The 22,126-nt window shown below is 42.0% G+C and overlaps 1 protein-coding gene across 9 annotated transcripts in view; it reads left to right on the forward strand.

Annotated features, from left to right (window-relative positions):
* The window catches only part of LOC140713820 (adenylate cyclase type 2-like), a 500,552-nt gene that overhangs the window by 194,704 nt on the left and 283,722 nt on the right, over positions 1-22,126 (forward strand). For 7 of the 9 annotated variants that reach the window (XM_073024378.1, XM_073024373.1, XM_073024380.1 and 4 more), the window contains exons 2-3: positions 12,868-13,102; positions 13,198-13,385. In XM_073024378.1, the coding sequence (XP_072880479.1) occupies positions 13,078-13,102; positions 13,198-13,385 (213 nt within the window). In that variant the 5' untranslated portion in view covers positions 12,868-13,077. Of the gene's footprint in view, positions 1-12,393; positions 12,698-12,867; positions 13,386-22,126 lie in introns of all 9 variants that reach the window. The other 2 variants (XM_073024374.1, XM_073024382.1) reach the window with 2 other exon arrangements.

The following is a 22,126-nucleotide window of genomic DNA, read 5'->3' on the forward strand; positions in this document are numbered from 1 at the left end:
GACTTCCCTCCCATGGGAAATATCTTTGCCATATCTAATCCGTTCAGGTCTTTTAACATTCAGAATGTTTCAATGAGATTACCCATCATTCTCCTGAACTCCAGGGAATACAGCCTAAGGAGCTGCCAGACATTCCTCATACGGTAACCCTTTCATTCCTGGAATCATTCTCGTGAATCTTCTTTGAACCCTCTCCGATGTCATTATATCCTTTCTAAAATAAGAAGCTCAAAACTGCACACAATACTCCATGTGTGGTCTCACGAGTGCCTTAAGAGCCTCACATCCCTGTTCTTATATTCTATACCTCCAGAAATGAATGTCAACACTGCATTCGCCTTTTTCACCACCGACTCAACCTGGAGGTTAATCTTTAGGATATCCTGCACAAAGACTCCCAAGTCCCTTTGCATCTCTGCATTTTGAATTCTCTCCCCATCTAAATAATAGTTTTCCTGTTTATTTCTTCCACCGGTGCACAATCATACACTTTCCAACATTGTATTTCATTTGCCGCTTATTTGTCCATTCCCCTAAACTATCAAAGTCTATCTGCAGGCTCTCTGTTTCCTCAACACTACCTGCTTCTCCACTTATCTTTGTAACATCGGCAAATTCAGCCACAAATCCATTAACCCCATAGTCCAAATCATTGACATACATCATAAAAAGCAGCGGTCCCAACACTGACCCCTGTGGAACTCCACTGGTAACCGGCAGCCAGCCAGAATAGGATTCCTTTATTCCCACTTTCTGTTTTCTGCCGACCAGCCATGTTAGTAACCTCCCGGTAATTCCATGGGCTCTTATCTTGCTAAGCAGCCTCATGTGCGGCAAACACCAGGAAATCTGCAGATGCTGGAAATTCAAACAACACACACAAAATGCTGGTGGAACACAGCAGGCCAGGCAGCATCTATAGGGAGAAGCACTGTCGACGTTTCGGGCCGAGACCCTTCGTCAGGACTAACTGAAAGGAAAGATAGTGCAGCACCTTGTCAAAGGCCTTCTGAAAGTCCAAGTACACCATGTCTACTGCATCTCCTTTGTCTACCCTGCTTGTAATTTCCTCAAAAATTGCAGTAGGTTAATCAGGCAGGATTTTCCTTTCAGGAAACCATGCTGGCTTGGCCCATCTCTTAGGATATTTACACTACACACTGCATCCGCAAAGGAAACAGCATTATGAAGGACCCCATGCACCCCTCATACAATCCCTTCTCCCTCCTGCCGTCTGGGAAAAGGCTCCGAAGCATTCAGGCTCTCACGACCAGACTATGTAACAGTTTCTTCCCCCAAGCTATCAGACTCCTCAATACCCAAAGCCTGGACTGACACCTTGCCCTACTGTCCTGTTTATTATTTATTGTAATGCCTGCACTGTTTTTGTGCACTTTATGCAGTCCAGTGTAGGTCTGTAGTCTAGTGTAGCTTTCTCTGTGTTGTTTTTTTCTTATTACGTAGTTCAGTCTAGTTTTTTGTACTGTGTCATGTAACACCATGGTCTTGAAAAACATTGTCTCATTTTTACTATGCACTGTACCAGCAGTTATGGTCGAAATGACAATAAAAGTTGACTTGACTTGACTTGACTTGAATGTGGAGGAAACGCAGTGGAGAACTCCTACCTCCTTTCAGACAGCAGTAGGAGTTGAATTGCGATTGCTGGCATTTTAGGTGCAATAAGACCACAAACTATAGGAGCTGAATTAGGCCATTCAGCCCATCAACTCTGCTGTGCCATTCTGTCATGGGTGATTCATTGTCCCCCTCAACCCCATTCTTCTGCCTTCTCCCTGGAATTTTTATCACCCTGACTAATCAAGAACCTAGCATCCTCCACGGTAAATCTACCCAGTGACTCGGCCTCCACAGCCATCTGTAGCAATGAATTCCACAGATTCACTCCCTAAAGAAATTACTCCTTATCTCTGTTCTAAATGGTCGTCCCTCTACTCTGAGGCTGTGGCCTCTGGTGCTAGACTCCCCTGCTATAAGAAATATCCTCTCCACATCCATTCCAAAGTATGCCAGCAGCTATGCTGCCATTTTTAAGCTTCAGCTTCAGATTCAGATGTATTTATCACATGTACATTGAAACATACAGTGAAATGTGTCATTTGTCTTAGCAACCAACACACCCATGGATGCACTAGGGGCAGCCCACAAGTGTCGTAACACATTTTGGCGCCAATATAGCAAGCTGAAAATGCTGCCCTTTATGCCATTTAATGGTGCAATGAAGGTAGTGAAAGATGAGAAAATGTTTTTGACAGTTCCAGAAATGGACATTAAAGATTTAATAACATGGTTCCAGAGTTAACGGTTCTTAACTGCAAGATTAGACTGGAGAAGCTGATGTTACTTTACCTGGAGCCAGGTAGTTTGGTGGAAACTTGACATAGGTTGACAGAGGCATACAAGTTCATGTCAGTTTTAGACAGGGTTAAAGAGAGGGTAAATAAAAAGTCACAGGTCCCCATAGGGAAGAGTTCAAAGACAGGGCAGACAGATTTAAAGTGAAGGGAAATAGCTATAGTTGCAGATGTGAGCAGCGAGTGGTTTAGATGTGGAACTCAGTGTACGTAAGTGTCATATAAAATCAGCCAGAACACTCCAGAAATTAATTGGAGAGCTGCATAAGGAAGAAGAATTTACAGAGTTACAGGGAAAAAGTAGGGTCACTGGAGTGACTGGATTTGTCTGCTCTCTCTCTCTCTCTCTGTTAGTTTTTCTTTAAATTCAGATTCAGATTTACAGTATTTATTGCTTGTACATTGAAACATACAGTGATCTGCATTGTTTACATTAAGAAGCAACATGCACAAGGCTGTGCTGGGGGCAGCCCACAAGCGTCACCACACATTCCGGCTCCAGCACGGCATGGACACATTAACAGCACAGAATAACGCAAGCAGCGGCAACTACAGCAGAGCAAAACAAACCCCTTTCACACACTCCCATCCCCCGTCTCTCTCTCTCTCTCTCTCTCTCTCTCTCTCTCTCTCTCACACACACACACACACACACACACACACACACACACACACACACACACACACACACACACACACACACACACACACACACACACACACACACACACACACACACACACACACACACACACACACACACACACACACACACACACACACACACCTCCATCTCCAGGACAGGCCACCTCCAAGAATCCAGTTCTTGGCTCTGGACTCTCAAACTTGTAGACAAGGAGCTTCTAACTTCCAGTCTTGATATCTGTGCCACCTCTCAACAATGAAATGAGGGAACATATGCCACCCTTCCCTTCTACTTACGATTCTTTCATTCTTCAATTACCTGACATTCTGTCACTTAGTTAGAGCATCTTAAATTCTCCATGCACAGAAACAGTATAATGTTTCATGTTCTCTAAGCAAAACCACATGGAGCATCTTTCAGAATGTGCTTTCTGTTTCATCAACGTGTGTAAAATGCAGAATATCACTACAAAATAGTGATAGGTTGGCAAAGAAAGCTTTGTGACAATTTCTGATTTTCATCAGTGGCAATAAGAAAATTATTCCTGTCCCATACGAAACAATCCGAAATAACTTCACTAATCCGTATATGGGTAATGGAATTAAGTCATTTTCATTTGATTTTTTGTTTTAGATTCATGAGTGCTGCTGGCATTTTATTTTCCACCATAGTTTGGAAGGTTAATCAGATGAGTAATTGGAATTCCGCAGCTATTCGATTCTTTTTTTTAATTTAATTTTTTTTTTAAACTTTTTTTATTGTGTTTTCAAATAGTTACAGAATAAAAGTGTGTGGAAAAGAAAATATGTGTTACCCATCCCCCCTCCCCTTAACCCCTCCCCCCTAACATCCCTATAGAAAAAAAAGAAGAAAGAAAGAAAGAAATAAAGGAAGAAAAAAAAAGGAATGCCTGGATATTGGAGGATCCCCACATGCTCCATGCAGTTCGTAATAACTTTAGTATATATATTTATTTCTTTCCCCAAGTAACCAATTATTTCATCTTCGGAGCACCTATATATTTAATCCTATCTTTTGTAAATAAGGGCGCCAAATTTTCAAAAATGTTTCATATTTATCTCTTAAATTATAAGTAATTTTTTCAAGTGGAATACAGCCATAAATTTCTTTCTTCCAACGATCTATACTTAAATATGTATCCGATTTCCAACTGCGATTCTTAGGACAAAGCATTTGCTGTCAATGGCAAAGCTTCAGAGTGTCCTGCTGACCTCAAACAATGTTGTCCACCAAACACTGGAGATTCTGGCAAGCACTTCCACCTTTCCAGCACTCACTGCTGTCACATGTCAGTACAACAGGGCCTCTGGCATCCAGCACCTTTCAATATCAACAAGCCGGAAGAAAAGTCAATCTTATTAAAGAATTCTCACAGAGTGCAAAAGAAAAACTGGTTCATAAATAATATCCAGAAAATGATTACAGGAGAAGCTGCATTACAAATCTTCGTTGATATACTTTAAACACTCTGCTTTGAAATGGTCATATAGATATGGTTAAAATGGTTTTCTATCATATACACTCAGTGGCTACTTTATTAGGTACAGGAGGGAAAGCCAGTGTGGTCTTCTGTTGCTGTAGCCCATCCACTTAAAGGTTTGATGTGTTGTGCATTCAGCGATGCTTTTCAGCACACCACCATTGTCACGCGTAGTTATTAGAGTTACTCTCGCCTTCCTGTCAGCTTGAATTAGTCTGGCCATTCTCCACTGACCTTTCTCAACAACAAGGTGGTTTTGCCCACAAAACTGCCATTCACGGGCTGTTTTTTTTTTCCATTTTTCGCACCATTCTCCATAAACTCCGGAGACTGTTGTGCACAACAATCCCAGGAGATCAGCAGCATCTGAGATACTCAAAGCACCCTGCCTGACACCAACAATCATTCCGCTGTCAAAGTCACTTAGATCACATTTATTCCCCATTCCGATGTTTGAACTGAACCTCGTGACCATGTCCGCATGCTTTTATGCTTCGAGTTGTTGCCACATGATTGGCTGATATTTGCATTAACGAGGTGTCCAGGTGTGCCTAATAGAGTGGCCACTGAGTGTATGATGCTAAAGAGTAATTATGGATTTGTACTTATTTAAAACCTTAGTTAGACCTGATGTAATCAAATATGTAGTCTTAAGGCTACAGTCTACAGTGAAAATAGTTCTGTAAAAATCCTCAAGAAACTTCATTTCAGCTTGGTTGCATCAAAAAGGGTTCCACCCAGCACAGTGCCGGGGTGCATGGATGTTTGAGGGAAACTTGAGGATTTCCAGTTGAAGGAGAATTCCCAAGGTTATCAGTGGCACAGAATATTGATAATGGTACTTCCACTGGTGTTGCTATTGCAGAATCAGGGATTGAACTACCATGGGCACTCACGAATATTGGGGTTTATTGTGGCACCAGCAGCTTTCTGGTTCTTCCTGGTAACCAGCATGAGGAAACAGAACTAAAGTAACTAAATGCAAATTCAACATTGCTAATGACATTTATTTCCACTTTAATAAGTGGAGCATAACTAAACCAACAGATGCGAGAATCTGAACCAAAAGCAGAAATGCTAGAGCAACGAGTTAGGTAAGCAACACGCTCAAAATGCTGGAGGATCTCAGCAAGTCAGGCAGTATCCATGGAGAGGAAAATACAGTTGATGTTTGGGGTCAAGACTGCTCATCAGGACCTTTAATAAAACCAAACTCAGAACATTTCACCTCAGAGAGGGAAGTGGATAGAGAAGACACGGAAGGAGCTGGATTTGGGTGGAGGGGTAGGGGGAAAGTTGGAGGAGTCAAAGGCGAGGGAAGGGTAGGGGTGTTCAGGGATGGTTACATAAGTGTTAGGTTACTGCAGAAATGGCTACAGGTTCCTACTGTCTTTACATAATATATGTCGTAATCGCAGCTCAATAATTTGCTGTAAAATGGTATTCTAATTTATGTAAACATTCACCATTTTATAACAGATACACTATTATTGATTTTCTTGTTTCAAGTGAGATATCTGCCTCTGTTCCCATTCTGTCAGCAGGTTCTTAGTGACTGAGTGCTTTATTTGAAGTCCTATTTTTAACTCTCCACCTTTGAAATGTCTTATGTTACTCACTGATTTCTTTCTGGTTACCTTAAGAAACACAGTAAATCAATGATTGCATTGTTTTGCAAATTTTGCTGAAGATATATTTGCCTGGAAATCCAGTTGAATAACATACTATATCTTTACAGGATGATGCAGTTAGAAGTGTTTCTTTCTTTGCCCAGATCAAATCCTAGGAAAGATTACTAAAAGAGCTCATAAAGGACACGGAGTGACAATAAACCCCAGGCAATACTCATTTTGGTGCACTGTGGGAAGAACTTTTGTCTTGAAAAATAGACAAGCCTGCTTGCCTGTGCTGAAGGCCTCAGACACAACCCAAGTTTACAACAATATAAAATGTTTGCCTTCTGCTGCTGTCTTCACTTAATGTACTAAAAATTACAAGCAATTTACATAAATATTAGTTGCAGACACAAATTAATGAATATAAATTGAATATACTCTGACAAACCTTTGGGATTGCTTCAACATTGCTGGTGTGTAAAAGTGAGAAAATGTTGCCTCAGTGGCAGCCTTCTGTGTGAAAATGCAGTCAGGTTTTCAATAGGTCAAAAATTATTTTTGTTACTACTTATTAGCTGGTACTATGGTAGGCAGTTTCATTGGTAAACTAAGTTCAAAGTAAATTTAATATCAAAGTACATATATATCACTATATACAATCCTGAGATTCTTTTTCTTACAGATAAAGACCAAGAAACAACAGAATCATAGAAAGGCTGTGACAGCTGAACAACCAATGTGCAAAAGGCAACAGACTGTGCAAATGCAAAAATAAATAAATAAATTCGCACTAAATATTGAGAACATGAGGTCCTTGAAAATGAGTCCATAGGTTGATGGAACAGTTCATTCATGGGATGAGGGAAGTTGAGTGAAGGTATCCCCATTGGTTCAAGAGCCTGATGGTTGAGGGGTTATATTTGTTCCTGAACACGAGAAAAGCTGCTGATGCTGAAAATCAAAAAGCAACCCACACAAAATACCAGAGGAATTCAACAGGTCGGGCAGCGTCTATGGAAAAGAGTAAACAGTCGACATTTCAGGCTGAGACCTTTTTCAGGACTCTGAGCCTGTTTCCTGAACTCTGAATTGTTCCTGAACTTGGTGGTGTGGGCTCTGAGGCTCCTGAATCTTTTTTCCTGATGGCAGTAGTGACAAGGGAACGTGTTTTGGACGGTGGATGGATGCTATTTTCCTGCAACAGTGCTCTATGTAGATGTGCTCAATGCTGGGTAGGGCTTTACCCCTGATGGACTGGGTTGTATCATGACTTTTTGTAGGCTTTTTCATTCATGGGCATTGGAGTTTTCATACCAGGCTGTGATGCAGCAGCCAATAAACTCTTCATCTCACACCTGCAGAAGTCTGTCAATGTTTTAGATGACATGCTGAATCTTCACAAACTTCAAGGAAAATAAAGATGCTGCCATACTTTCTTTGTAACAGCCCTTACATGATATACCCAGGAGAGACTCTCTAAAATGATAACACTGAGGAATTTAAAGTTGCTGACCCTCTCCACCCCTAATCCCCTGAGAAGGACTGGCTCATGAACCTCTGGTTTCCTCCTCCTGAACTCAATAATCAGCTCCTTGGTCTTGCTGACATTGAATGAGAGGTTGTTGTTGTGGCACCACTCAGCCAGATTTTCAGTCTCTCTCCTATATACTGATTCATCACCAACTTTGATTTACATTATTAGCAGCTCCTGCAGTGGGTGCTGCATATTGGTATGGGAAACTATTCTGTCTGCTTTCCACAGTGCATTCTCCTTAATCCATCTAAGAGGCAGGATTGAAGGTGAAAAATGGGAAAGGATTATGAATAGATTAACAGCCAATTCATCAAATACCTTGTGCTGGCTACCAATGATTTAATGCCATCCCCTAACATTAAATTGTCTGTTTCTCACTACTGTGCAGAGTCATAAACTTCAATTGGCCAGTACTCTCAGAGCAGGCTTCCACATAGTAAAATAAGAGTATCCAACACCCAGATTATCCTTAAACCCTCTAACAGCAGAAGTGAGAAGAGGCCCAAGAAGTTTGCTGACATGTAAAGTACTCAACAAGGACAGATCTGTTCCCATTGAGACCTTCGCCTTCTTGCTAAGAGTCTGTTTTTACTTCTATTTGAATTTATTGTCCTTTTTAATACAAGAAATCAGAAGTGAATTGTAGAGTTGTTCCTATGTCTGCATGTTTACAGCATGCAGCCAAGGCCAAATTTCTACCCTGTGAGCTTCAGTTCCCATTTTAATTAAGCTAAGGATCTGCACTTTAACTCTACATGATCTGTTCTCAGGTTTCTAGCTTTCCATGTTCCAGAGCTATACACTGAGGCTCATGTAATGGTTCAAATCCTGCAGCAGCAACCAGATATCTGGACCATTGTGCCAGGAGCACAAAGCTGGATCCGACCATGGCAGTTTAAAGGAAAGTGAACAAATAAATATGGAGCTAAGATAACAGCAACAATTGCAGAAGTAATACCTCACAGATCACTGCTTTGCCAGATCCAAGTGGCTCAGTAATATCTTTCAGAGAAATGCGGACTCAAGGAGTCTGCCGTGCACACCCAGTCTGAATGGAAAGGAGCTAAGGAAAGTTGTAAAATTAGTCAGCTCCATCTTGGGTACTAGTGTCTGTAGTATCCAAGACATCTTCAAGGAGCAGTGCCTCAGAAAGGCAGTGTCCATCACTAAGGACCCCATCACCCAGGACATGCCCTCTTCTCATTGTTACCATCAGGAAGGAGATACAGGAACCTGAAGGCACATGCTCAGCAAATCGGGAACAGCTTCTTCCTCTCTGCCATCCGATTCCTAAATAGACATTGAACCCATGAATGCCACCTCACTTTCTTTAAAATATTATTTCTGTCTTTGCACTATTTTATATACATATATATATATATATATATATATACTTACTGTAATTGCTTTACATACTTATCTTTTCTATATTGCATTATACTGCTGCCGCTAAGTTAACAGATTCCGTGACATATGCCGGTGAACCTGATTCTGATTTTACTCCTGTTAGTTGAAACTTATACAGATTCATCATTTAAAGCTACCCATTTGAACTAAAAGCTTATATTTCTTATATTATTTATCTGTAAGTGGATCTCAAGATAAGCAACATAAAATACATATTATAGTTGCTGTCATTGGAAAGGAAACATGCATCAATGTGAACATACTTGCATAAAGAGATGTGATAGTGACAGACACTCTCATTTTTAATGATATTGATAGAGGGATATGTATGTGTAGAATATCATGAATAACTCTCCTGTCCTTCAAATAATGTGCCAGACAAAATATCTTATCCAGCTGAGAATCCAGACGGATCTCAGTTTCACATTTTATTTGAAGCATTGCACCCTAACAAAACACGAGAGATTCTGCAGGTGCAGGAAATCTAGGACAACACCCACACAATGCTGAAGGAACTCAGCAGGTCTGGCAGCATCCATGGAGAAGAATAAACAGACAGCGAATTGGGCTGAGATCCTTCATCAAGTCGGTCTCGGCCTGAAATGCCGACTGATTGTTCCTCTCCATAGCTGCTGATTGACCTGCTGAGTTCCTCCAGAATTTTGTGTGTTTTGTACCCTGATCAATGCAGCATTCACACATTAGAACATACATTTAGATTATTACAGTCAAGACTCTGGAATGGGGCTTCAGTGCTCAACCTTCTCCTGTCCCAAAGATTTTGATGCAAACAATTAACTCACAGTTGAGACTCTATCGACTCCATTTCAGTTGGAGTTTTTATTTTATTTTATTTTAATGACACTGTGTGGACTATGCCTTTCTGGCTCTTTGAGCCATTCCAACCCAGCAACCCCACAACTCCGTTCAACCCCAACCTAATCGTGGAACAATTTACGCTTACCAAGTAACCCAACAGTGCATCTTTGGACTGTGGGATCAAACTAGGGCACCCAGGGAAAACCCACACATTCCATGGGGAGAATGTGCAGAGACTCCTTAAGGAACAGCACTGGAACTGAACTCTGAACTCCAGAATGCCCTGAGCTGTAACAGCATTGCCTGATTTATGGTTCTGTCCAGGACCAAACTGGGAACTTTTCACATGTGCGGAGAACGTGTTAACCGTTACACCATAAAACCCACTACATTTACGCTGTCAGGCAGATTTCTCTGTGGGCTGCTTCTGCAATTTCCATCTATGTTTAACATCATATGTGCATTCACAGGGTTAAATGTGAAGACTGGACATGTTCACAAGATAATTTTTAATTGTCAGGAATAGATTTCAAAAACTTGCTGTTTTTTGGAAATGTTAAAAAGCACTTAAGTCATAGGAATCGTAATTCATCAGCTTTCAACACTGAACCTCCTTTGCACCTTATGGTGGCTGAAGAATTCCACCCTTAATCCCTGCGTCAGATCGTGCAGACCTACAGACTCCCCTGGTCTGTTGGATTATTGAGAAAACGAAGCTGCTGATTTCTTGGTCTTAGTGCAACTTTGTTCTGCTATCAATCACATTCATTACTTCTGGGAGGATTTTTGTTTTGTCTGGAACTTCCACGCAGCTAACCCTTGGGCAACACCACAAGCACCACGTCGCTGAAACCTGAAATGTACCAACCCCCAATCAGGAAACCTAGAAAAGCGGGAGGGAGGAATCTCCTCTTCTCCATACCTCAGCTATACCTGTTCCTGGGATGGAGGAGAAGTGGAGGGAGCAGGGGTCCTACACATATTCTGCACCAGGATTTCAGTGGAAGCCCTCGTATTGTTGGCCTTGACCTTGACTAGATACAGCTCGGCAATAGGTCTTTGATGAGTCATCCCAGCCTGCTTGACTTACCTGGATTCCAAGTAGCCACATACAGTATGTTAAGATCATAGCACTTGTCAATAGATGAGTGTTTTTTGTTCCCCCACCCCAACCCCTCAACTACTCCTAGCTCATATCCCTCAGAAGTAAGGAAGCAGAAAGTTGTCTGGGGTTCATGAGCAGAGCTGAGAAGTCTTCACCTTCTCAATGATTGGATATGATCCCTGCCCTGAGTGTATATTTAAGTCATGCAAGAAGCCAGAACATTCAAGTATTGTGCTTCCCTATTCTTAAATCAATATTCAGTAACTCCAAGCATGCTTGTGCTGTCAAAAATATGTGTTTCACTTGGGAATAATGACCTTTTAGAAAACGCCTGCCAACATTGATAGAGTTGTTAAGTAGGTGCATGGTATTAGTTCATTAGTTGAGGAATTGAGTTCGAGACACAAAGTAATGTTGCAGCTCTATAAAACATTTTGAGTACTGTGTTCAGCACCGGTTGAACCAACAAAGGAAGGATGTAGAAGATTTAGAGAGGAGATTTACCTGGATGTATAACTGATGAGGATAGGTTGAGTAAGCTAGGCTTTTCCATTTGGAGTGAAGGATGATGAGAGGTGACTTGATAGAAATGTGCAAGATCATAAGAGGTATAAATTGAATGGATAGCCAGAGACTTTTACCCAGGGTGGATATGACTAGATTTAAGGTGATTGGAGGAAAGTATAGGTGGGATGTCAGAGGTAATAGTTTTACACAGAGACTGGTGAGTGTGTAGAATGTCCTGCCAGGGGGTGGTAGTTGAGGCAGATATATTAGGGACATTTAAGAAACACTTAGATAGGTATGGATGATTAAGAACAATGGAGTGAAAGGTTATATTGCTCATAGAGTTGGTTAAAAGGTCAGCACAATATTGTGGGCTGAAGGGCCTGTACTGTGCTGTAATATTTGATATACTAACATTGCTATGGCTTGCAAATGAGTCTAGGAACAGAGAGGGCAATTCACCCCTACAGCACTGCAAACCCCACTGGAGACAGTGTGGACAAACAGGAGAAGCTGGGGGGTTAGGGGTGCAGTGCACACAGGGAAAGAGGGAGGAGTCTAAGGCAGAAGAATATAAGATTATTAATCACAATGTCTAAAGCAATAGTACTGAAACAAATGGCACATTTTCGGATCTTCCCATTGCACGCGATGGATTTTGTATTCTAGGCAGGTAGAATTCTCAGTAGTTATTACAAAATAATTGTCTTTCTATTTGTCAAGCTACTTTCTGGATTTCCAGGAAAATGCATCGAAGGATTAATGTGATCAAACCAATTGAATAACGTAATTGATTAGCAGGAAAGATGAACTGCACGGAGAGTGGAATTTGACAGATGACTCATTTGATACATTTTGTTTTCCTATCATATTTGTCTTTAAGGTCTCCACTGTATGTATCCCGTAAAGGTGCCAAGATATCTCCCGTAGTACGTGGGTAAACGCCGGCAAGCACATTAAAGCTGAGCCGCTGATGGATGAGTTGCAACCTACTTACATTCTTCCAGCAGCTGTGGAAATGACACACAATCCCCCGTTACAAGTAGAACTTCCCCTGTGCAGATGTCAGATGCTTTTTTTCTATTATACACGTGCAGCCTTGTATCACACACGATGATTTTGTGCGGTGAACTGTCTCTCATTTAGTTGCATCCGATCGAACTGCTGACATTCCGAAAATACTGGAGGTAAACATGAACTGCCATTCATTTCATTGGGTTATATCTTTCATTATTCTACTGGCTAAGAAAGAATTGTCTTCATGGTTTATTAGGTTCAGACTCACTTTACCGTGTTTCATGCGTGTAGCTACATCTCATGCCATAATGAGTTAACTAACGTTAGATGTCTTTTCCAGGGTATTAGATCCAGTCGAGCGGGACCCCGGTCACAAAAGAATAAGAGACTGTTTCTCGTCAGTTGAAAGCCATTTGCTACTGTTGTTTCACATCGATTATCGGAAGGGACCCATTCTCCGGGATGATGCATTTTGATTGCGGTCAGTTGCACCCTCTCTTCAGCACCTCCGTCTCGCTCGCAGTCTGCTCGGCGATCGCCACGGCTCAACATGTTGCTTCAGCGATATGGCTGGGGTAGGCTACCTCGGCTGCACCTTGCTGACTTTGTAACAGTTAATTGAGAGTTGAAAAAGCTTGATTGCTGATTTCTTTTTTATTAATGTGGCAAGACGCAATGAGGAGGAGACGGTATCTGCTTAACAGAACTGACGATGTCCCAGCTAAACAGAAGTCAACCGACTGGCTCTACGAGTCGTATTACTGCATGAGCCAACAGCATCCGCTGATTGTTTTCCTGCTCCTGATTGTGATGGGAGCCTGTTTATCACTACTTGCTGTCTTCTTTGCTTCAGGGCTGGTAAGATCCTCTATTACCTGAAATTCTTAGTGAAGTATTTCTATTTCCATCATTCCGGCATTAATATAAAAGGTAGCCATCACATTGATTTTAATTTAGCACTCGAGCTGTAGATTTTATACCTTTCACACGTTACCACTGCTGTTAATTTCTTCAATAAATGTCATTGAGAATCAGTGCATTGAATGGTTTTGCTACTAGCAGCTTGTAGTAAATGCGCCGGCGGAGTCTGTCGCCTCTTGATAATCGTTAACGGATGGAAGCCGGTCAGTAGAATGCGCTGGGAGCAGAGAGCATCTCTGCTGTATGCAACGTCCCAGCACTTGCTGAAGAGCTCTAAGTTTCTCCAACTGCCACTGATGTCGAAAAGAGAGAAAAATATTTCCACAAAATGCTGAATAAAGCAAAAAAAAACCCTAATTTTGATAAAATAATACTTTCATATAAAAAGGACTGAAAGCAAAGCAATATAAATTTAGAGCGCCGGTGCTCATAATAATGATACAAATGACTTGCCAAAATTCGTGAATTGATTATATTCACGTCCACGTCAATGTCGACATCTCTGCTTTTGTTACCAACTGATATGCAATGATGTAAAAACTTTAGAAAATTTGCAATGTTTCAAAATCTGTTGTGTTGAATGGGTTATCACTTTTTTAAAGACTTTCAGCAATGGCTTATTTCAGAAGCTTATTACTATTCACTTTTTTGAACTGAATTTCCCCATCATTGTTTCTTCTAAAGCAGTGGTTCTTACATCCTCCTCCAAGAATTCTTTGTTGAATCGTACTCAAAATGCCCAGCCAAATTTTCTTTTTTTTTCCAAATAATTCTGGACGTAAGTAAACTCTGATTAATGCCAAAACAACATTTCTCAATGCAGGCAACTGATTTGTTCCCGTTTCTCTTGAAGGAGGGAAGGGCATTATAATGCATGTTAAACTGCTGCCTGGAAAAATTGTCCTTTCAAAACGAAAGGGCTGAAATTAGATCTGGTAGCAGTCATCTTTGGGGAAAATCCGTGAAGACACTGTCTTGCACTCACTGAAGCCTAGCTACATGTGATTAAAAAAAAACTTGATGCAGATACAGGATAACAAGATAACCAACTTAGTACTGGCAATCCTTTCATTTTAAAACTTGGTGTTCAAGCTTTGACTTTTCATGAACCCCTATGTCAGAATATGTCTTCAGCAGTGGACTGATTCAGATTCAGATTCAGATTTATTTATCACATTTACATCAAAACAAACAGTGCAATGTGTTGTTTGCATTAACAACTTGCGCACATAAGGACAGGACTCCATCCCCTGATCTTAAAGTGGTCATGAACCACCTCAAGTAATGTAGGTTTCCTCTCTGATGTGATTCTGTAAGTTTAGTTTTGTGCTTTAGAGAATTGTTTCAAGATACGGAAATCTAGTGGCTTCACACTGACTTTATGGAGAGAGAGAGAGAGGGAGAGAGGAAGAAAGAGAGAAAGAGAGGAAGGGAGAGAGAGAGAGAGAGAGAGAGAGTTCACCCTTAGCCCTTGACTTCTAGTTCTAGTCTCACCCAATCTCAGTGGAAACATCCTGCTTGCATTTACCCTATCTATACCTCTCATAATTTAGTATACTGTACCTCTATCAAATCTCCCTTCAATCTTCTACATTCTAGGGAATAAAGTTCTTAGCTATCTTTCCTTCTCACTCAGGTCCTCCAGACCCGACACCATCCTTGTAAACTTTCTCGGTACTCTTTCAACTTTATTGACATCTTTCCTGTAGGTAGGTGATCAGAACTGTACACAATACTCCAAATTAGACCTCATCAACATCTTATACAATTTCAACATAATATTCCAACTCCTGTACTCAATACTTTGATGTATGAAGGCCAATATGCCAAAAAGTTTCTTTACAGCCCTATCTACCTGTGACGCCACTTTGTTCTACCACACTCCTCATTGCCCTACCGTTCGCTGTGTAAGATCTACCCTGGTTGGTCCTACCGAGGTACAACTCCTCACACTTGTCTGCATTAAATTCCATCTGCCATTTCTTAGCCTAATTTTCCAGCTGATACAGATCCCACTGCAAGCTTTGATAGTCTTCCTCACCGACTACTGCACCCCTAATCTTGGTGTCATCCACAAATTTGTTGATCCAGTTAACCACAATATCATCCCGATCGTTGATATAGATAACAAACAACAACAGTTCCAGCACTGATCCCTGTGGCACTCCACTAGTCACAGACCTCCAGTCAGAGAGGAATCTATCTACTACCATTCTCTGACTTCTTACAATGTCAATGTCTAATCCAATTTACTACCCCATCTTGAATGCCAAATGACTGAACCATCTTGTCAAACTCCTATGCAGGACCTTGTCAAATACCTTGCTGAAGTCCATGTAGACAACATGCACTGCCTTGCCTTCATTATCTTTCCTGGTAACTTGAAAACTCTGTAAGATTGGTTAGACAAGACCTATCACACACAAAGCTATGCTGATTATCCCTAATCAGTCCTTGTTTATCCAAATACTCACTTATCCGGTCCCTTCAAATATCTTCCAATAACTTTCCCACTATTGACATCAGGCTCACTGGCCTATAATTTTTCTGGCTTACTCTGAGAGCCTTTCTTAAACAAAATTAGCTATCCTCCAATCCACTGGTACCACACCTGTCACTAAGGATGATTTAAATAGCTGTGCTAGGGCCGCTGCAAGTTCTGCACTTGCTTCCTGTAGGGTCCGATTGGAACACTTTGTCGGGGCCTGGGGATTTGTCCACCATAATTTGCCACAAGGGAACGGACATCTTTATTGAGTCCGTGACCTCACTGCTGCTGTGTCTCACTTCAGTAGACTCTGTGTCCATCTTCCGAGTAAATACAGATGCAAAGTTTTCATTTAAGATCTCCCCATTCTCTGTTGGCTCCATGCATAATTACCTATTTTGGCTCTTGGAACCCTTTTGCTCTGTAGAAGCCCTTAGGATTCTCCTTCACCTCATCTGCTAGAGCAAAGTCATGTCTCCTTTTGACCCTCCTGATTTCCTTCCTAAGCGTTCTCTTGCATTTCTTGTACTCCTCAAGTACCTCATTTGTTCCTACCTGCCTATGCCTGCTATGCACCTCCTGCTTTTCTTAACCAGGGCCTGAATATCTCCCAAAAAACCAAGGTTCTCTAAGCCTGTTATCCTGACAGGTTGATGGCCACATACAAGCTTTGTACTCTCAAAATTTCACTTTTGAAGGCCTCCCACTTACCAAGTACACCTTTGCCAAAAAACAGCCTGTCCCAGTCCACACCTGCCAGATCCTTCCTGATGCCGTCAAAATTGGTGTGTTTTCCAGTTGAATATCTCAACCCACAAACCAGCATATTTACTTTGAAACTGATGGCATTGTGATCAGTAGATTCAAAGTGTTCCCCTACACTAACTTCTGTCACCTGCCCTGTCTCATTCCCTAAAGCAGATCAAGTACTACACACTCTCTCACTGGGACTCCTTTGTACTTATTTAAGGCAACTTTCATGAATGCATTTGACAAATGCTATCCTATCTAGTCCTTTTACAGTATTTGAGTCCCAGTCAATATTTGGAAAGTTAAGATCACCTACTATCACAACATTATGTTGTGATCTTCATCGCTCTACAAATTTGTTCCTCTAAATCCCCCGGATTATTGGGCAGTCTATAATATAGCCTTTTTATGTGGTCCTACCTTTCTTATTCCTCAGTTCCATTCATAAAACCTCACTAGATGAGTTTTCCAGTCTGTCCTGACGGAGCACAGCTATGACATTTTTCCTGACCACCCCTCTTCCTTTAATCCTTCCTGTTCTATCTCGTCTAAAACAATGGAACCCTGGAATATTGAGCTGCCAGTCCTGCCCCTCCTGCAATCAAGTCTCACTAATGGCTGCAATATCATAATTGCAGGTGTTGATCTATGCCTTTTCTACAATTCTTGCATTGAAATATAGCCAACTCCGAACATTAGTCCCACCATGTACAACCTTTTGATTCCTGGTTTTGTTTGAGGTCTTAACAATATCTGTCTCCACAACCTCTCCACTATCTGTTCTGGCACTCTGGTTCCCATCGCCTGCAACTCTAGTTTAAACTACCCCCCTTCCCCATGCAGTATTAGCAAACCTTCCCCCTTCCCATTTGTTCCCTCCAGTTAAGGTACAAGCCACCTCTTCTGCATAGGTCCCACTCCCACCTACCTTCCCTGGAAGTGAGCCCAATGTTTTTAGCTTTTCATTATTTGCCTTCTTTTGCTTGGCTGTAGGAACCACAACACTGCCAATAAAGTATTGGACAAGAAGGGTGTATTTACTTTGATCATAAGCATTCAGCAGACCCTGAGAATGACCCCACCAAAATTTTGCCTGGAGCTAGTGTTCAAAATTCTTTTGCAGGATACCAGCAGATGGGGGGATTTTACAGGGATTTCAAGCTTTACTATTGTACAGGTTGATCCTGACCACATGAATTCACTGTTTGTGGGAACTGTGTGTCGACTTTGCCCCACGTCAAAACTGCAAGGGAATTCTGTGCCCCATCTTTCATGCATTGAGTAAAGATAAGCTGCAAGACGCACAGGACCACAGGTGGAGGCTTTTAGATACACGAATATGAAGCAAATGGGGGGGGGGGGGTGCAGATGACACACAAAGAGAACATTCGATATGAACTGGCATCAAGTTCAGCATAACATCATGGGCCGAATAGCCTTTAGTGCTCAATGTTTTCATAGTGTGCACACAGTTCGCGAGGAACGTTGATCTCCGCTTCTACATTGGAAAGAATGGACTCTGAACTATGTACAAAATGCTCTTTGGATTTTTTTTTTGGAACGATGAATGCAGGATTTCTGGTTTTCATTTGAAAAGGACTGGCATGTTGTCATCCAGTTCTCTGCATCTGTCTGCTGTTAACCTGTCAGAGACTTATCTGTGTGTTCCACAGCATCATTACCACAAACCGAAGCCTGAACTATTCTTCACCCTTTGCCTGGTTCCCAGTCACTTGTGCCCAGTGCCGCACCATGCACAGATCCTGATTTTACAATGCTTTCTAGATTATGCTGTGTGCTATATTGAGCAACAGAGAGTTTTAAATCCAGTGATTTTGTTTATTATCATTCCCACTCTTTTCTCCTCTGCATGGCCTTGGTTGGTGGCAGATTATGGTCTATCTGTAAAGAGGAAAATAGAACATAGAACCACAGTGCAGACCCTTCAGCCCACAATATTGTGCCAGCCTATTAACTTACTCTTATTGAATCTAGCCCTTCCCTCCCACATAACCCTGATTTTTTTTGTCATCCATGTGCCTAACTAAGAGCTTCTTAAGTGCCCATAATGTATCTGTCCCTATCAACCCCGCCGACAGGGCATTCCATGCACCACCAATCTGTAAAAGAAACTTAGTCTGACTTCCCACCCACCAATAATTTCCTCAATCTCCTTAAAATTATGTCCCCCTCATATTCGCCATTTCTGCCCTTAGAAAAAAGTCTCTGGCTGTCCACTTGATCTATGTCTTTTATCAAATTCTACACCTCTGTCGAGTCATTTCTCATCCTCCTTTACTCCAAAGAGAAAAACCCTATGATCATCAGACATGTTCTCTAATCCAGACAACTTCCTAGTGAATCTCCTTTGCACCCTCTCTAAAGCTTCTACATCCTATAATGAGGCAACCACCATCGGACACAATTTTCCAGGTGTGGTCTTCCCAGTGTTTTATACAGCTGCAACTCTTCCACATGGCTTATGAACTCAGTCCCCTGGCTAATAAAGGCCATCACAGCATTCAGCTTCTTAACCACCCTCTCAGCATGAGGGATCTATGGACCATGGACCCCAAGATCCCTCTATTCCACCACACTGCTAAGAATCTTGCAATTAACCTGGTATTTTGGCTTCAAATTCAACTTTCCAAGATAACTCACTTCATACTTCTCTGGGCTGAACTCCATCTCTGACTTCTCAAGCCCTGCTCTACTTCCTGTCAATGTCCTGTTATAACCAACAATGGACTTCTACGTGACCCAGCAACTCCACCAACCTTTGTGTTGTCTGTAAGTTTGTGATGAGGGTTTTTGCAGTGAGGTTTGAAGTAAGATGGTTGTCACCCGTCTGTCTTGAAGGACAATGGGTGATGATGACCAACATTACAAACCTGGGCAGAAGGAATGGACATCCTGAGATCTCCCTCTCGGCCTCACCAGTGTAGTCCAAAGGAAAACTTATCAAGCAATATGTTTGGCACCAGCTCGGCTGCAGGAGCAGCCGGAAGGATGTTCAATGACGTCCAGCTGCCTTAGGGGCTCCACTCCGAATTTGCTGCCTAGGTTTACTCTTGCAGCCTTCGTCTCTCCTGAGGCTGCCCACAAGGCAGTGGGGCTATTTACCTGGAGATCTGGTTCACGAGCACCATGGTATGTCCACACACCTGTGGGCCTGTGTGCTATGTGTACAGGGGCCAGACCTCCTCCCTGTCCTCTGTAGATCGGCCTGAGTCTGAAAGGAGTTCAGTTTCCGTGTGTCACCAGCGACGTGGCATGAGATAGGGCTTGCTGTTGGAGAGCTATGTACTGGCAGGTAGAGACTTAAACATTCAGCTGTCCTTTTTGCAAGATTGCCAGCCAGTGGTGGGAGCTGAAAGTGAGAACGACTAGCACTTCCCACTACACCACCACACTGGACGCATCACACCAACCATTACATACTTCAACCACCCATAGCTTGAAATTTTTTAACTGTGTCTAATCTGTATATAGGATGGTTAATAAATTTCTGTTTGGTGAGTCCCGGGTACATAGTGCATCAGCTAGTGCTTGAGGATAGTAGTATATTTTGGCAAGATATGATCTTTGATGTGCATTCATTGACTTTAACCACTTACGTCAGATAATTGAAGTTCTTGCGGCATTGCATTTATTCCTCATGATTTAGCGTTGTTAATGCCCAGAGCCATCTGCTCCATCTGCCTTAAAAGTGTGTATTTTTCCCTTCCACCTCCTTCACCCAACCTATTGTGCAGTGTTCAAAATACTGTGTATCTTTCTCTCTCTCATATTGCATCATTCTCCAGTTTCTAGGATTGTTTTCAATTCCGGAACGCAAGCTTGCATCTACTCCAGACACATTGCATAAACACACGGGATTCAGCAGATGCTGGAAACCGAGAGTAACACGTACACATTGCTGAAGGCACTCAGCAGGTCAGGCAGCATCCATGCAGAGAATGAACAGCACACATTTTGGCCAAGACCCTTCATCAGGACTGGAAAGGAAGGGGGAAGGAGCCAGAATAAGACAGTAGGGGGGGAAAGGAGTACAAACTGGCAGATGATAGATGAAGCTCGGTGAGGGGCAAGGTGGATGGGTGTGGGAGGGGTGTGAAGATGGTGATAGGTGGAAAAGGTAAAGGGCTGAAGAAGAGTGTCTTTAAAAGGTATGTATCTTCTTTAAGAGATACATGTTAGCATTAACTGAAATTAGTATCTCTTAACATTGACAGAACCTTTAGAAGGTTTCCAATGTATCCATTCTTTGATTCTAACCGGATGGTGCAATCACATCCAGAGATTGCTTGGATGTAGCTTTCTGGCCACCTTGGTGGATAATTACACGTCGTGATCACTGGATGACATTTTTGCCGGCTGATGAATTTAATAACAACAGCAGAGTATGCTGTTTATGTAACTGGTGCATGTTGTGTAATATAATTTAAAGTGCACAGAGTAAAGGTAAGAGTTGCTTCTAGGTGAAAAGTGGGCTGCCCATGTGTCCATTTCAAAACCCTTCTATGGCGACTTGCTGGAATATGTCGCAGAGAAGTATCACGCAAACTCCAAGAAGGATAAAGCTGCAAAAAGCCCATTCAAGCAACTATTTATGCACCAGGTGGAGCATCAATTTTTTTTGCTATTGCCACTGACATATCCAAAATATTCATTTTCTATGTTCTCCTCATGAGACTGATATTTAGAAAATACACTTTGTATTCCACAAATTCATTCATGTTCCATGCACACTGTTTCTCAATTTTAAGGGCACTTACACTGCTATGTCGTGATGATCCAAATTTATTGGGCCAGATTGAGCTAACTGTTTGAGAACTCCCAGCGCCCAATTGCTCCCAGATGAGGGAATCCTCAGCTTATGCAAATCTCGAGAGTTCTGTGCCTGATCATCATGCAACCGTCCCTCGTTTCTTTTCCTGGATCTCAAATCCAGCTGGGGTGTCCTATCCAGTGACGGCCTACTCTGGAGTTGGAGGCCTGTATTTGTGTGTGAGTGGGTGTGGAAAGGGGCGTGTTCCTGATATTGTTTTGTTGCTGTGTTGCTCTGTTGAACATTGTGGGCTTGTTACAATGACATCAGAATTGTGCTGACAATTGTGCACATCCTTAAAGATAAAGATTAGGTTTATTTGTCATGTATACATCAAAACACTGCACTGCACAGGACCGAAAGAAGTTGCAGAGGGGTGTAAATTTAGTCGGCTCCATCTTGAGTACTGGCCTACAAAGTACCTAGGACATCTTCAAGGAGCAGTGTCTCAGAAAGGCAGCATCCATTATTAAGGACCTTCAGCACCCATGGCATGTCCTTTTCTCACTGTTACCATCAGGTAAGAGGTACAGAAGCCTGAAGGCACACACTCAGCGATTCAGGAACAGCTTCTTCCCCTCTGTCATCCAATTCCTAAGTGGACATTGA

Source organism: Hemitrygon akajei, chromosome 20, assembly GCF_048418815.1.
Source record: "Hemitrygon akajei chromosome 20, sHemAka1.3, whole genome shotgun sequence".
Lineage (NCBI taxonomy): Eukaryota > Metazoa > Chordata > Chondrichthyes > Myliobatiformes > Dasyatidae > Hemitrygon > Hemitrygon akajei.